Source organism: Pristiophorus japonicus, chromosome 1, assembly GCF_044704955.1.
Source record: "Pristiophorus japonicus isolate sPriJap1 chromosome 1, sPriJap1.hap1, whole genome shotgun sequence".
Classification (NCBI taxonomy): Eukaryota; Metazoa; Chordata; class Chondrichthyes; family Pristiophoridae; genus Pristiophorus; species Pristiophorus japonicus.
The window spans coordinates 486577869-486594017 of NC_091977.1; the positions used below are offsets into that span (position 1 = coordinate 486577869).

Consider the following 16149-nt stretch of genomic DNA (forward strand, 5'->3'; position numbering starts at 1 on the left):
ATGCTCTTACATTCAAATCATCATCATAGGTAGTCCCTCGAAACGAAGATGACTTGCTTCCATGCCAAAAAGGGTCAAGTTCACAGGTGTTTCAATGAAGGACCTAATATTCCAGGTCCCGAACTACACGGTGGAAGATGCCTGTGCGTGGATTTAAAAAAAATAAAAACGTGTGGTGGCCGTTGCACACCAGCCACCACACGGGCTTGATAGCGCTCGGTCTTGGTCCAGTGGCAAGGATGAATCAAGACGACTGGAGACCAGCTCTGCTGCATGGACCTAGCATGCACATATATTGCAGTGTGTGCTGCCCCTGGGTCCTCGCCTCTCCTGGGCCCCGATCACGTCCCTCTACGAACTCTCGCTGCTCCTCCGCCCCGACATCGCCACTCCAGCTGTACCTGCCCGCACTCCAATCAGCGACCTGGATTTGGGCAACGTCAAATCCAGTTGCCTTCTTCACTGACGTCGCCCTCCTGCAGCTGCACGCGCTGCTCCCTGCAGTGGCTTGCCGCCACACGTTGCTCCCGCCAAAAGTCCTGGCCTGCCGATGGACCATCAGATATTCAAATAGCCTACAGACAACACACATTCAGATATAGCAGATGACAGTGGAAATCTTGAAAATAAACAAAACCAAGATTACATTGCGGCAAACCTCAATATCTATATTAGTATATTATTTTTAAACATTCTCAATTCTATCCAGTCAAAATACTGAGTGCAAGGGTAAAATGATACAGCTGGCACAGGAGGGGAGATTATAGTCACAGGATTGGTGCGACAGGAGATTTTGGAGATATGAGGCACAGCAATTCAAGAACACTTGAGCAGCTCGGATAATGCCAATTACTTTGCAAAAAAATCCTTACACTCAACTGTTGCCCACAATCTCTGGATGATCCTATATTCTCCCACCGCAGAAAGAAACATCTGTCAAACAGTGCTGTACATCAGGTTTGACATCACACTTAGCTGTAAAACAATTACAGCAAACGCTACTGAATTTAAAGCGAAAACTTTAAAATGACCTTCATTAAGAGATATGACAGTATTACATAATATTTTTAATAACTAGTCTGTGCTAAGTTAACTGATCGCAGCCTAGTTGGCACTTGGGGCACTACATAATTTTCTTCAGTGTCCCTGGATTAGGGAAAAGTGAAAAAGACAAGCACAATTTTCCTGGTCTTGGTCACCAGCAATAAATCCCTCCTGGATAATGCATTTGCAACAATAAGCCAAGTCTACAATGTCCCTGCAGTTGAATAGGCCACCAACATTCACCATCATGGTTCATATCTGAAGGCGGCACTTGGGCGAGGCCAGTGCCCAGAGAACTAGATGCTAGCGCAAATCTGTATATTCAGAAGTAGAAAGGAATAAAGCCACCAAATAAATGTGGCAGTAATTGAATCTGGATGTTTCCTCTTGCAGTTTCAGATCACCAGAACTATATGCTTAAATTCCTTACAAACATTAACACATTAACCCTTCAAAGACAACATAAATAAATATAAACAAGGCAGCACTAGGATCTCCGTGTGCTCAAATCTACTGCAGAAGATAAGCCCTTTGGGAAACTAAGGAAGAAAATGACTGCAGGTGGAAATTGCAGGCAACAAGGTGTTTAGTTTTTCACGTGAATCTCGTCAGTGAGGGCTTGGAACCTATTCTACCATGTAATGACCAAGAACAAAAATCACTGCCAAGTCCATTTCTGCAGTGATTCATTGAAAATATTTTTTCTCTCCTTTCTCGGAACCAAAAAAGAATGGCGGAAGTACAGAAGGAGGAGTTGTGGAGATAATGAAAATGACCAGCGTTGAAGCACTGCTGTAATGCTGACAGCTGATACCAAAATTCAAATTGTAACTATAATTGTCGAGTGAAGCCTAGCCGGATATAAAAGGGGTCGGAGGGTCTAGTAAGGAGGAGGAACTGAGGGAAATCCTTATTAATCGGGAAATTGTGTTGGGGAAATTGATGGGATTGAAGGCCGATAAATCCCCAGGGCCTGATGGACTGCATCCCAGAGTACTTAAGGAGGTGGCCTTGGAAATATTGGATGCATTGACAGTCATTTTCCAACATTCCATGGACTCTGGATCAGTTCCTGTGGAGTGGAGGGTAGCCAATGTAACCCCACTTTTTAAAAAAGGAGGGAGAGATAACAGGGAATTATAGACCGGTCAGCCTGACATCGGTAGTGGGTAAAATGATGGAATCAATTATTAAGGATGTCATAGCAGTGCATTTGGAAAGAGGTGACATGATAGATCCAAGTCAGCATGGATTTGTGAAAGGGAAATCATGCTTGATAAACCTTCTGGAATATTTTGAGGATGTTTCCAGTAGAGTGGAGAAGGGAGAACCAGTTGATGTGGTATATTTGGACTTTCAGAAGGCTTTCGACAAGGTCCCACACAAGAGATTAATGTGCAAAGTTAAAGCACATGGAATTGGGGGTAGTGTGCTGACATGGATTGAGAACTGATTGTCAGACAGGAAACAAAGAGTAGGAGTAAATGGGGACTTTTCAGAATGGCAGGCAGTGACTAGTGGGATGCCGCAAGGTTCTATGCTGGGGCCCCAGCTGTTTACACTGTATATTAATGATTTAGACGAAGGGATTAAATGTAGTATCTCCAAATTTGCGGATGACACTAAGTTGGGTGGCAGTGTGAGCTGCGAGGAGGATGCTATGAGGCTGCAGAGCGACTTGGATAGGTTAGGTGAGTGGGCAAATGCATGGCAGATGAAGTATAATGTGGATAAATGTGAGGTTATCCACTTTGGTGGTAAAAACAGAGAGACAGACTATTATCTGAATGGTGACAGATTAGGTAAAGGGGAGGTGCAAATAGACCTGGGTGTCATGGTACATCAGTCATTGAAGGTTGGCATGCAGGTACAGCAGGCGGTTAAGAAAGCAAATGGCATGTTGGCCTTCATAGCGAGGGGATTTGAGTACAGGGGCAGGGAGGTGTTGCTACAGTTATACAGGGCATTGGTGAGGCCACACCTGGAGTATTGTGTACAGTTTTGGTCTCCTAACCTGAGGAAGGACATTCTTGCTATTGAGGGAGTGCAGCGAAAGTTCACCAGACTTATTCCCGGGATGGCGGGACTGACCTATCAAGAAAGACTGGATCAACTGGGCTTGTATTCACTGGAGTTCAGAAGAATGAGAGGGGACCTCATAAACGTTTAAAATTCTGACGGGGTTAGACAGGTTAGATGCAGGAAGAATGTTCCCAATGTTGGGGAAGTCCAGAACCAGGGGACACAGTCTAAGGATAAGGGGTAAGCCATTTAGGACCGAGATGAGGAGGAATTTCTTCACCCAGAGTGGTGAACCTGTGGAATTCTCTACCACAGAAAGTTGTTGAGGCCAATTCACTAAATATATTCAAAAAGGAGTTAGATGAGGTCCTTACTACTAGGGGGATCAAGGGGTATGGCGAGAAAGCAGGAATGGGGTACTGAAGTTGCATGTTCAGCCATGAACTCATTGAATGGCGGTGCAGGCTAGAAGGGCCGAATGGCCTACTCCTGCACCTATTTTCTATGTTTCTATGTTTCTAATGCTGTTGTCTTCATATCGATGGGCTTCCCAATTGGGCGAGGTCAAAGATCTGTTGCCAGCAATACGGATTTCCAAATGAAACTTATAACCCCAAGTGAAATTGCCCAATCTTTAATCTCAGAGGCTAAGCAGAGTCAGACCAGGTAGGTACTTGGATGGGAGATTGCCTGGGAATAATAAGTCTAGAGAAAGTGAGATTGTTGTTCTTAGAGCAGAAAAGATTAAATGGAGATTTATTAGAGCTGTTCAAAATTAAGAAGGGTTTTGATAGTTTGAGAAACTGGGCTCAACTTTCCCCAGTGCTGTTTTTTTGGCATTTTTGAAGAGTTACGCCCGTTTTTATTACTGCCCGACTATGCCAAAAAAATTGAAAGTTTCCCTGTTTTAACTTATGAATGTGGCCCAGCACACATTGTCCTTAAGCTGTGTGTGTAAAGCCCAAGATGTGCGCCAAAAAGATCGGGTTGCCAGAGTAACAAGGGACACACTGCGGACCGAGGCTAAAAAGTGAAACATACAAGACATTCTATTCTGGCCAGCTCACAGCAACGTGCACAAGCACCTTGCAGCTTACCAACATGAAAATATTAAGAATCTGTGTGCCAAAAGTCTATCCTGTAAACTGAATTGGAAAGGCCCTGCCCCCCTTGCCGGTGCCGCTCCTAGCCCGGGCCGAAAGGCCTCCCTCCCCTCGGAGCTAATCTTAGCCCAGGCCTAAAGGGTGGACAGACCAGACCAAAAGCCCCAGATTAAAGTGAATTTGAGATTAAAGACAAAAAGGACATTGTTACAGTAATGAAGTTGTACTACAGAACCCATAAGAAAACATAGAAAATAGGTGCAGGAGTAGGCCATTCGGCCCTTCGCGCCTGCACCGCCATTCAATGAGTTCATGGCTGAACATGCAACTTCAGTACCCCATTCCTGCTTTCTCGCCATACCCCTTGATTCCCTAGTAGTAAGGACTACATCTAACTCCTTTTTGAATATATTTAGTGAATTGGCCTCAACTTTCTGTGGTAGGGAATTCCATAGGTTCACCACGCTCTGGGTGAAGAAGTTTCTCCTCATCTCGGTCCTAAATGGCTTTCCCCTTATCCTTAGATAGGTTATAATTACCCACTCTCTCTCCCGCTGCTGTCCCGGCTGTGGAACTAGATCTTCTACGCTGATTTTCTTATCTGCGCGGATTTTGTTAAATGCCCAAAAGGTTTTTCAGAGCGGACACATACGCTGTCTTAAGAAAAATTGTAGTTGGTCAAACTTACATAAATAGCCAGAATTAACGCGAGTGGCAGGTTACGCTCCCAATGAGGTAAAAAAAAAATTGCAGCATAAAAAAAAAACGAACCTAAATGAATTACACTGGCGCAGAAACTTTGGGGAAACTTGTAGAGATTTTAATTTACTCCAAAAAAAAACGGTGCACGCCAAAAAAACGGCACAGATAATTGGGGGAAATTGAGCCCAAAATGTTTCCACTGGCAGGAGGGTCCGTAACTAGTGAACATAGGTGTAAACTAATTGGCAAAAGAACCAGAGAAGAGGAGAAATAGTTTCACAGAGCGGGTTGGGATGATCATAGAAACATAGAAAATAGAAAATAGGTGCAGGAGTAGGCCATTCAGCCCTTCTAGCCTGCACCGCCATTCAATGAGTTCATGGCTGAACATGAAACTTCAGTACCCCCTTCCTGCTTTCTCGCCATAACCCTTGATCCCCCGAGTAGTAAGGACTTCATCTAACTCAGGAATGTACTGGTGGAAGCAGATTCCATAATAACTTTCAAAAGGGAACTGGATATATACTGAAAAAGGAAAAATTTGCAGGGTTATGGGGAAAGACTGTGAAACTGGCTACCACATGGGAGTAGTTAAGGCGAAAAGCATAGTTGTATTTATGGGGAAGCTAGACAAGTATACGGGAAAGGAATATAAGGATATGTTGACAGAGTAAGATGAAGAAAGAACACAAGAACATAAGAAAGAGGAGTAGCCCCTCGAGCCTGCTTCACCATTCAATATCATGACTGATCCGATCATGGACTCGGCTCCACTTCCCTGCCCGCTCTCCATAACCGCTTATTCCCTTATCCTTTAACAAACTGTCTATTTCTGTATTAAATTTATTCAATGTCCCAGCTTCCACAGCTCTCTGAGGCACCCTCAGAAGAAATTTCTCATCTCAGTTTTAAACAGGCGGGCCCTTATTCTAAGATTATGCCCCCTAGTTCTAGTCTCCCCTATCAGTGGAAACATTTTCTCTGCATCCACCTTGTCAAGCCCCCTCATAATCTTATACGTTTCGATAAGATCACCTCTCATTCTTCTGAATTCCAATGAGTAGAGGCCCAACCTACTCAACCTTTCCTCATAAGTCAACCCCCTCATCTCCGGAATCAACCTAGTGAACTTTCTCTGAGCTGCCTCCAAAGCAAGTATATCCTTTCGTAAATATGGAAACCAAAACTGCATGAAGTATTCCAGGTGTGGCCTCACCAATACCCTATATAACTGTAGCAAGACTTCCCTGCTTTTATACTCCATCCCCTCTGCAATAAAGGCCAAGATTCCATTGGCCTTCCTGGGAGCTGGGAGGATGCTCATGTGGGGCACAAATACCCACATAGACCTGTTGGGCTGAATGGGCTGTTTCTGTGCTGTAAATTCTATGCAATTCTAAAAAAAAAAGATCAGGGGAGTGAGACTAATTGGATAGCTCTTTCAAAGAGCTGGCATGATGGGCTGAATGGCCTCCTTCTGTGCTATATTATGCTACCAGGTGCAGTAAAACGTTTTCGACCAAATACACATCCACAAATCTTTCTGCAGGTCTCCAGAGTCCACCACCTAGATAAATTCAGAAAAAGACTACATTGCAGAACTTGTTACCATTGAAGCGATTCTGCAATTAAACTGGGATACAACAATCCAAATAGCCATCCTAGGAATCAGAATCAGGTGAACTGGATAGCCCATCAATAAAAATAAACAGGTTCACCGAGTGCTGAGTTTCTGTTAGTCAGCATTACTTGCACACAGAGGTAAATACATCATAAAGCATTACTGCACCAAATTCTAAGCTCCCTTCAGTTTGAACACTTAATCAAATACTGAATGTCCAAAAACCCAGCGATGGGAATCCCTAGTTTCAGAATCCGAACAATAGCTCCATACATCGATCCAACACCACTTTGTAAATGTCCAGCATTGTAAGCGTTTTGGAAATCATATTCAGGAAATGCAGGCCTGCATCAAAAGCTTCAAAAGGACATTCAGTATTGACAAGGAATGCAATCATGAGACTAATATTACTCATTGGAACCCAATGAAGGCACATCAGGCTATGCATACTTTATTTTTTTATTTAAATAAACACATACTTGAGTTGCAGAGAATTATAAATATTTCCACAAGTGAGCTGACTTAATAACTCATCGGTAGAAATAAGCGCAGTGTGTGTTTGGACTCGTTAGTTGTGAGGAACTATCCATTCACCATTCCATTTACATTAGACAGAAACCATTGAAGTTTAGAGCACACTTGGCCCATTTGTGCCAGTTCCTTCCTTCCTCCTCTTCCCTCCGCCACCCACCCACAGCCTTGTATCTTACACGACTTCAACTGTTTCCTTAACTACTCCCTGTGGCAAAGCAGTCTACATGCTGAAATTTTTTTGAGCAGGTTATAACATGCCCTGTTTAATTTTAGTGACCAACATTATTACAACTCAAATTTTCAAAGATCAATTATTGGTTCACTGACAAAATTGAAACACTATCAGTAATGATTCCCAGCGACCAGCAAAAAAAAAGTATACTCCTTTTTAAAAAAAATATACAGATGGGACTAGGTGACACAGTGGATTACCAAGCTGGCCTTTCACCTCTTGAAGATTACTGCAATAGAGTTAAAGTTTCATCTCTTTTCTAGCTGCAAGTCTGAGGAAATGATTTTGGGCAGTCTCAACTTAGGTCCAAGTTAGCACAAGCACACAATATAAAATGACAAATCGCAGTGAGAAGCCAAAAGGATGACTATAAAACAGAATTATCAAAGCAGTGGTATACGGTCCTGAAGGATAGAGGTTAAACATTTTAATGGGATAGGGCAAAGGAAGTTGTATTCAGTTACATACAAATAGAATGCTATATAATTGCAAGTTGTTGTTTCTAAATTACTGCACATGGGAGTGGTTAATGCCGACACAAAGTGATCAAATTGGAAAAAGCATCGCATCTTCCAACGAAGATAAACCAAAGCGATTACAAGCCTACTATATTGCTTCAAAGCTTTTCACACAATTACTTTTGAAAGGCTGTGACTGTTAGATAGGTAAATAGGGCAACAATTCTGCATCAGCTATATCCCACAACAAGCAGAATGAATAATCAGTTAATCTATTTGAGAGGGGGAGGAATGTTGGCCATGTCATCTAGACTCCTCCCTGCTTTTCTTCAAATAGTCAAATCTTTAAAATCCACCTGAATATCTGGAATAGACAGAAAGGGCCTCAGTTTAACATCTCATCTGAAGGATTCATCACAGATTTCCTCTTATAACAATCACTGCACTAAAAAAAATCATTGTATATGAATTGCTTCAATGTTTTTGAAAGACATGACAATGTGCTTTAAATGAAAGTTGTTCTTGCATTCAATTATGGCCGCACAACTTTAGCTTCAATTTTCCAGTCAATAACATAAACTGATGTTCAAAGTGAGGTTGTTGACTTGCAATTACTTGTTTAGGTGCCCATTATTCTCTATTTATGAAAAGGAGTGGTAAACCACTATGTATAAAAATGCTATTGTATCAGATAGCAGGCAATTTAGCATGTAATTACAGAGAACTATGGAGCATGGTTTTTATTTCATTGTTTAGACTAAAGTTATATTTAGTGAGAGACATTGCTATTACTGTTTCTAATGGTGTTCTGTTTTTGTGTAATTAACAGCTGGTTGTGCAATATATGTTTTAAATTATATCTGCATTTTCTAACTTTCAGATATGGGAAACCATTAGTTTTGAATTTTCCATTTTTATAAATGGAATATTTCATGGATAGAGAACTGGTTGGCAGACAGGAAGCAAAGAGTAGGAATAAACGGGTCCTTTTCAGAATGGCAGGCAGTGACTAGTGGGGTACCGCAAGGTTCAGTGCTGGGACCCCAGCTATTTACAATATACATTAATGATTTAGACAAAGGAATTGAATGTAATATCTCCAAGTTTGCAGATGACACTAAGCTGGATGGCAGTGTAAGCAGTGAGGAGGATGCTAAGAGGCTGCAGGGTGACTTGGACAGGTTAGGTGAGTGGGCAAAAACATGGCAGATGCGGTATAATGTAGATAAATATGAGATTATCCACTTTGGTGGCAAAAACAGGAAGGCAGAATATGATCTGAATGGTGACAGATCAGGAAAAGGGGTGGTGCAACGAGACCTGGGTGTCATGGTACATTAGTAATTGAAAGTTGGCATACAGGTACAGCAGGCAGTGAAGACGACAAATGGCATGTTGGCCTTCATAGCAAGAGGATTTGAGTATCGGAGCAGGGAGATCTTACTGCAGTTGTACAGAGCCTTGGTGAGGCCACACCTTGAATATTGTGTACAGTTTTAGTCTCCTAATCTGAGGAAGGACATTCTTGCTATTGAGGGAGTGCAGCGAAGGTTCACCAGACTGATGCCCGTGATGACAGTACTGACATAGGAAGAAAGACTGGATCGACCAGGCTTATATTCACTGGAATTTAGAAGAATGAGAGGGGTTCTCATAGAAACATATAAAATTCTGACAGGATTGGACAGGTTAGATGCAGGAAGAATGTTCCCGATGTTGGGGAAGTTCAGAACCAGGGGTCACAGTTTAAGGATAAGGGGTAAGCCATTTAGGACTGAGATGAGGAGAAACTTCTTCACTCACGAGTTATGAGCATGTGGAATTCTCTACCACAGAAAGTTGTTGAGGACAGTTCGTTAGATATATTCAAAAGGGAGTTAGATGTGGCCCTTACTGCTAAAGGGATCAAGGGGTATGGAGAGAAAGCAGGAATGGGATACTGAAGTTGCATGATCAGCCATGATCATATTGAATGGTGGTACGGGCTCGAAGGGCCGAATGGCCTACTCCTGCATCTATTTTCTATGTAGTCATCTGATTGACAGAAGATGCAAATAGTCCCGACATGTACAGGGCAACAAAATCGGTAACACCGCAATTTTAGTACCAGCAACCTACCAATTAACGATATACATTTAATTTATCACTCCAATATCTAGAGCAAGGTAAAAGCTATTAGGTTAGATGTGCACCAAAGAAATCGAAAATGAAAAGCATTACTACAACTTGCTGTACAGAATCGGAACTGTCCAGTCATGCTCAAATTTCTTTACACTTAGCAACAATCAATGAACTTGGTGAAGACGTTTCTCCTATAATTTCTTCCCAAAACTTAATTTATCAGTGGAGGCAACTATCTGCAGCAATATACCCACAAATCTCATCTGTCAATTCCACCTCTTAACCTCCTCAAGGTTTGCAAGACTTGATGTGAAACCGCTCCCTGAGAATTTGTTTTCACTTGCGAGGAACACAGCCTCTCCTCCACACTTGCTCAATGCAATGAAGTTAGAGCGATGCACTATGCCACCTTTAATCCCCACACGTTCTTCATTATAGTTTTTATATTGGGTAAAAAAAAACACACTCCGCCAACCAAATGACTGCTGGAAGAAATTATAGGGGAGTTCACGATGACCACTGCCAAATCAACAAGCTGTCCTCTTTTACCCCTTATCAGAGGATGAGGTGGGCAGAGGAGAAGAGGAGACAGCTTGTGGAGGTCAAATCAGCAGTAAAATAATTCTCTTAGCCACCTCTAAATTATGAACATGTATACAAATACAAGCATAGTTCTGAAACACAAATAATGAGAGAGAATATTTTGAGGATTCACTTTTAGCCCACTTCCTATTAACAAAATGCAATCTTTAGGATTGTTCTCTTCAAGGGGAAAAACATCTTAGGAGCTACAAGTATCATGCATTGTGCTCTTTTAATCCTTGTAGATATGTGTACAGTAGACATTATATAAACACTACTTCTGGACTTGGCTTTGACAGAGTCTTTTACTCCGTGGTGATGCCAGTCACCTTGGTTTCTCAATTTTAAAAAAAAATACAGTTGTGCGAGTTATATACGATTTGTAGGTACTTATGGCACTGCTGAGCAGCATGAAACCAATTACTGAAAGGCATTAAACAAAGAGAATGCCACAGCTGTTGATGTTTCCCACTGCACCTATGCCCCACCCCCTCCCGTCGCCAAGACAGGGAAGAACCCAGCCCAAGCAGGAATCCCTGAGGCAATATTCCTTCTTCCACAGATTAATCTCATTTCCCTGATGACTTAAGAGTCAGGATCAACACAATGCACCAAACATAACCCCCAATTACTTTAGGCCACCACATCACTCCTGATATTTTCAAAATAGCACTGGGGAATGATGGTCATGTTACCCAAGGATGAGCACTCCTTACCCCACCAACTTAAAATGACTGCTTTACTTTAAGTACTTTACAGAGTCGATTACAGTCATTTCTATTTTAAAAGGTGAAAGTCGGTTTCCTTCTATTATGAAACACACAAATTAATGACAAATTTAACTCGAGATTTTCAGAACATTAAAATGAGCTGCAGTGGAATTTTTGCAATTTCTAGGAAAGCTCTCATCTTATAAAAGGATTCAGACAAATTACATAAAATAATTTACACATCTGTCAGCTTCGTTACTGCATACAGTAATAAGAAATGTACGTCCTCCTTTAACAAAATGGCCTGTTCATTAACTTGCAGACTACATGCTTAAGAGTCAGTCAGCTGATTTAATAACGTGGCATATTGAAGGCCTCGTTAATGATGATTTATAGATTTTAACATGGTGCACTTCAGTCTCCCTATATCCAAGACCCTTGCCATTCTACTGACTGTGTGTGAACTGGAAATTTAACAAGACTAAAATGAATAAATATCGGCATACTCCATCCTGACCAAACCCCACCTCGCTGCACTAGTCCCTTTCCATTTAAAAGGGGAATATTTTAACAAAAAAAATCACATTAAAGGCCAGCTGCAGTAGGCCTTTACCTTAAATAATTACCAGCATTCTCAGGATGACATTTCTTTTCCAAAACAAACTGGGGGGCGGGGGGCGGGGGGCGGATTGCAAAAAACTCAATTAAAATTGATAATTAAATAAACTACAAACACATAGCAACTTCAAACCTTTATTCTATTAATGTATTTATTATGTTTACAGGGTGCCTGGAGGCCTGATCTGTGGCTGCAACTACACCCAATTCACACACATCCTGTCTGCTTAAATATTTGTTTTTGTTGCAACAATGAACCGAAAAAAGTTGCATTTTAAATAACTTACCAATCACCTCCTTAAGTTCATAATCCTCCCTGATGATGGACCAGGGCAGGGTGCTGGGGTCCTCGGACATTGTGACAGGGTATGGAGCTGCAGCCTCTGGGCTTCCTCCTTTACTTTATATTCGGTTGTACAATTATTCGTGGCCTTTTATTTCCCTTTCTCTCCTTGCCGAGAAGGCCGCGGGCCTGGCGCTGCTGGATCAATCCCCCTTCTCTCTTTCTCTCTTTCTCAGAGACGCAAGTACTTCCAATCCCCAAACTTTGCCACTAGCTAGAGTTACCATGCCTCCCAACCGCACGTCAAAGTCCCGCCTCCTCTTCCCAGCACTCATTCGGCTCCCGCCCCTTTCCTCTGCGGGCCCCCATTGGATAGGCGGCTGTCCGTCAATGTCACCAGGGCGGCGCGAAGACGTCACTCGCGCTGTGCTGCGCGGTTGGTTGAGGAGAGGCGTGCATCGACCCCACGCCGAGGGATGTCGTCTCTCCTTGTGCAGCAGTGGGGTGGGGTTACGTGCGGCGACCTTGCGGCGACGTGCGGTTTGCAGAGCGCGCGTCTTGTCACGTGAGCACGTTAGCCTCTTGCCATGTGCACACCAATAATATGTTTAACAGTGCCCGCCCGTTCTTTTTTTATCGATTGGCCCGCCCGGGGTGGATTAATTGGGTCTATGCCAGGGACATTTTCCCAAGGTCTGTTGTCTGAGCTCTGTGTACAGTGGAAATATAAACTTATAACCTTCAAATGTTCTCAAGAAATAAAGCACATACTTTCATGATTTCCTTAATTAATTTCTACAAATATTAATTAAAAATGTTTTAATAAACGTATCTAGGCTGGCACTTCAGCCAGTGCAGTGCTGAGGGAGTGCTACACTGCCGGAGGTGCCGTCTTTCAGGTGAGACATTAAAGGACAGTCCCACCTATCCCTCAGGTGGAAGTAAAATATATCATTTTCGGCCTTTTGGCTAAGATCATGTGTAACTGACCTGACAGGGGAGTAACCATGACCCCAAAGTGGTTCTCCCTGGATCAGGAAGGTGGTTCTCCTATGCTTTTTGGAAATAGGAGGTGGGTGGGGTGGATTGACCCATCCACCTCCACGGAGGTGTGTGGGGGGCCTGACCCATCCACCTCCATGGCACGAACCTGGTATTGCAGTACTTCCAGGAACGGTGCAGTGGCTCTAGGCCTTTTGGCTAAGAGCATTGGTGCAGAGTGATCCTTGATGTGTGCAAGGTGACCTCTGGTGTTTGTGATTTGACAAAGAATTGGAAAGATTGGCAATGAAAAATTAAAAAAAAAAAATACCCATCATATATCATAGACAGTCCCTTGCAATCGAGGAAGACTTGCTTCCACTCCTGAAGTAAGTTCTTTGGTAGCTGAACAGTCTAATACGAAAGCCATAGACTCTGTCACAGGTGGGACAGATAGTTGTTGAGGGAAGGGGAGGGTGGGACTGGTTTGCCGCATGCTCTTTCCGCTTTCTGCGATTGATTTCTGCATCCTCTCGGCGTTGAAACTCAAGGTGTTCAGCGCCCTCCCGGATGCACTTCCTCCATTTAGGGCGGTCTTTGGCCAGTCCTGCCCAGGTGTCGGTGGGGATGTTGCACTTTATCAGGGAGGCTTTGAGGGTGTCCTTGTAACGTTTCCGTTGCGCATCTTTGGCTCGTTTGCCGTGAAGGAGTTCCGAGTAGAACACTTGCTTTGGGAGTCTCGTGTCTAGCATGCGAACTATGTGGCCTGCCCAGCGGAGCTGATCGAGTGTGGTCAGTGCTTCAATGCTGGGGATGTTAGCCTGGACGAGGATGCTGATGTTGGTGCGTCTGTCCTCCCAGGGGATTTGTAGGATCTTGCTGGGACATCGTTGGTGATATTTTTCCAGCAACTTGAGGTGTCTACTGTACATGGTCCATGTCTCTGAGCCATACAGGAGGGTGGATATTACTACAGACTTATAGACCATGAGCTTGGTGGCAGTTTTGAGGGTTTGGTCTTCAAACACTCTTTTCCTAAGGCAGCCGAAGGCTGCACGGGCGCACTGGAGGCGGTGTTGGATCTTGTCGTCGATGCCTGCTTTTGTTGATAGGAGTCTCCCAAGCGATGGGAAATGGTCCACGTTGTCCAGGGCTATGCCGTGGATCTTGATGACTGGGGGGCAATGAAGTGCAGCTGGTGGAGGACTTTTGTCTTACGGATGTTTAGCGTAAGGCCCATGCTTTCGTATGCCTCAGTAAATACGTCGACTATTCGAAGACTTAAGAAGAAGTTTTTCCATTTCCTCCACTGGACATCCACATGGATTCTTCGAATGAGTTGTCCATTTATATCTGAATTCGCTGCAATATTGCATTATGCTCTGCCACCCCCCACCTCAACAGGAGCTGATTTGGTATAGCCCAAAACACATTTCATATAGGAATCTTTGATCCAGAGACAGAGGAGGATTTCAGAACACCACCACCACCAATAACAACAACTTGGATGAGGGTTTCAGCAGTGTATGAGCTGAGGCAGGGATGGAGAAGGGCGATTTTACAGATCTGGAAATAGGCGGACCTAGTTATGCTGTGGATAACTGATCAGAAGCTCATTTCTGGGTCAAATATGACACCAATGTTGCGAACAGTGTGGTTCAGCCTCAAACAAATGTTAGGGAGAGGGATGGAGTCAGTGGTTAGGGAATGGAGTTTCCGGCAGGAACTGAAATTAATGGCTTTGGTCTTCCCAACATTTAATTGGAGAACATTTTTGCTCATCCAGTACTGGATATCAGACAATTTAGAGACCTTGGAGGGGTCGAAAGAAGTGGTGGTGAGGTGGAGCTGAGTGTCATCAGCGTACATGTGGAAACTGACGCTGTGTTTTCGGATGATGCCCCAAGGGGCAGCATGTAGATGAGAAATAGGAGGGGGGCAAGGATAGATCCTTGGGGGACACCAGAGGTAACGATGCGGGAGTGGGAAGAGAATCCAATGCAGGTGGTTCTCTGGCTGTAAACTGGACGACGGAGAGGCATTGGAGAAAGCTCGGGTTTGAAATAGAAACAGAATATGCTGGAAATACTCAGCAGGTCAGGAAGCTTTGTGGAGTGAGAAACAGAGTTAACGTTTCAGGTCGATGAACTTGGGTTTGAACTTGGATTGACGACATGAAAGAATACTCTATAACCTACTGAATCATCCTGTCCCCTGAGATGGAATTTTTATTGTAGAAACTTAGGAATTGCTAGACAAATCTATCTAGTTCACCTTCTACCATTTTGATAGTCGGATGATACAATAATGGAGTTGTTGACTAATCATAGCAATCAATTAGTCTACAACACAATGAGAGGAAAACTCCAGTGGTGAAGTGCTTTAGGAACAATGGAAAGGCACCTGTTCCTTCGAGACATGCAGCACTTATTAAGTCATATCTCAAATTACTCATATACTGTATTCCAAAAATGTTATTTTCTGAAAGAAATCAAATCTAATTTGCATTTGAGTGAATCAACACTAACTGTTGTCATCGTCTCCCTAGGCGGCCTGTTCCATAGATTTACCACCCATTTACTGAAATAATCTTTCTGCAGATTAGTTTTGAATTTACCCCCCCCCCACCCCCCACCCCCCCCCCCCCCAACTTCAAGCGCAGGCTATGTCCTCTGGTTTTACTGGTGAAATAGCTTGCCATAGTCTACATTATCTAGTCCTTGTAGAATTCTAAAAACGGCAATCATATCACCTCTCAACTTTCCCTTTTCCAGTGAGAGCATGCCCATAATGGCTCCTTATAATCCAATCCCTCCAACCCTCAATCATTACCACATTCCTTTTAAAGCAAGCATGCTAATTCCTGATTTCAAATAGCATTTGATGAACAGATAGATGGTGAAGCCTGAACAATTGTGCTGAGATCATTCTGCTTCTCTGGTGCCTTGCCATAAATTCTAGAATGATTAATTTACAAAAACATGGAGACAAATATCTCCCTACTGAACACACTTCCCATACTCTGAACCAATAAAGCCTCTGGCTGCACACTGTCATTTCCTACAGCAAAACATTATGCAGATTGAAGCTATCGTCTTTGGCCTCTGCTATATATTCAGTACCCTGCCAACTGACTCC

The 16149-nt window shown here is 43.2% G+C and overlaps 1 protein-coding gene and 1 pseudogene across 1 annotated transcript in view; one reads left to right on the forward strand and one right to left on the reverse strand.

Annotated features, from left to right (window-relative positions):
* The window catches only part of LOC139277097 (serine/threonine-protein kinase OSR1-like), a 269081-nt gene extending 256745 nt beyond the window's left edge, over window positions 1-12336 (reverse strand). The window contains exon 1 of the mRNA XM_070895115.1: window positions 12035-12336. Coding sequence (XP_070751216.1) covers window positions 12035-12104 — 70 coding nt within the window. The 5' untranslated portion in view covers window positions 12105-12336. The remainder of the gene's footprint in view (window positions 1-12034) is intronic.
* A 642-nt stretch (window positions 12337-12978) lies between these two features.
* LOC139279691 (U2 spliceosomal RNA) lies at window positions 12979-13217 on the forward strand (annotated as a pseudogene).
* The last annotated feature ends 2932 nt before the right edge of the window (window positions 13218-16149 follow it).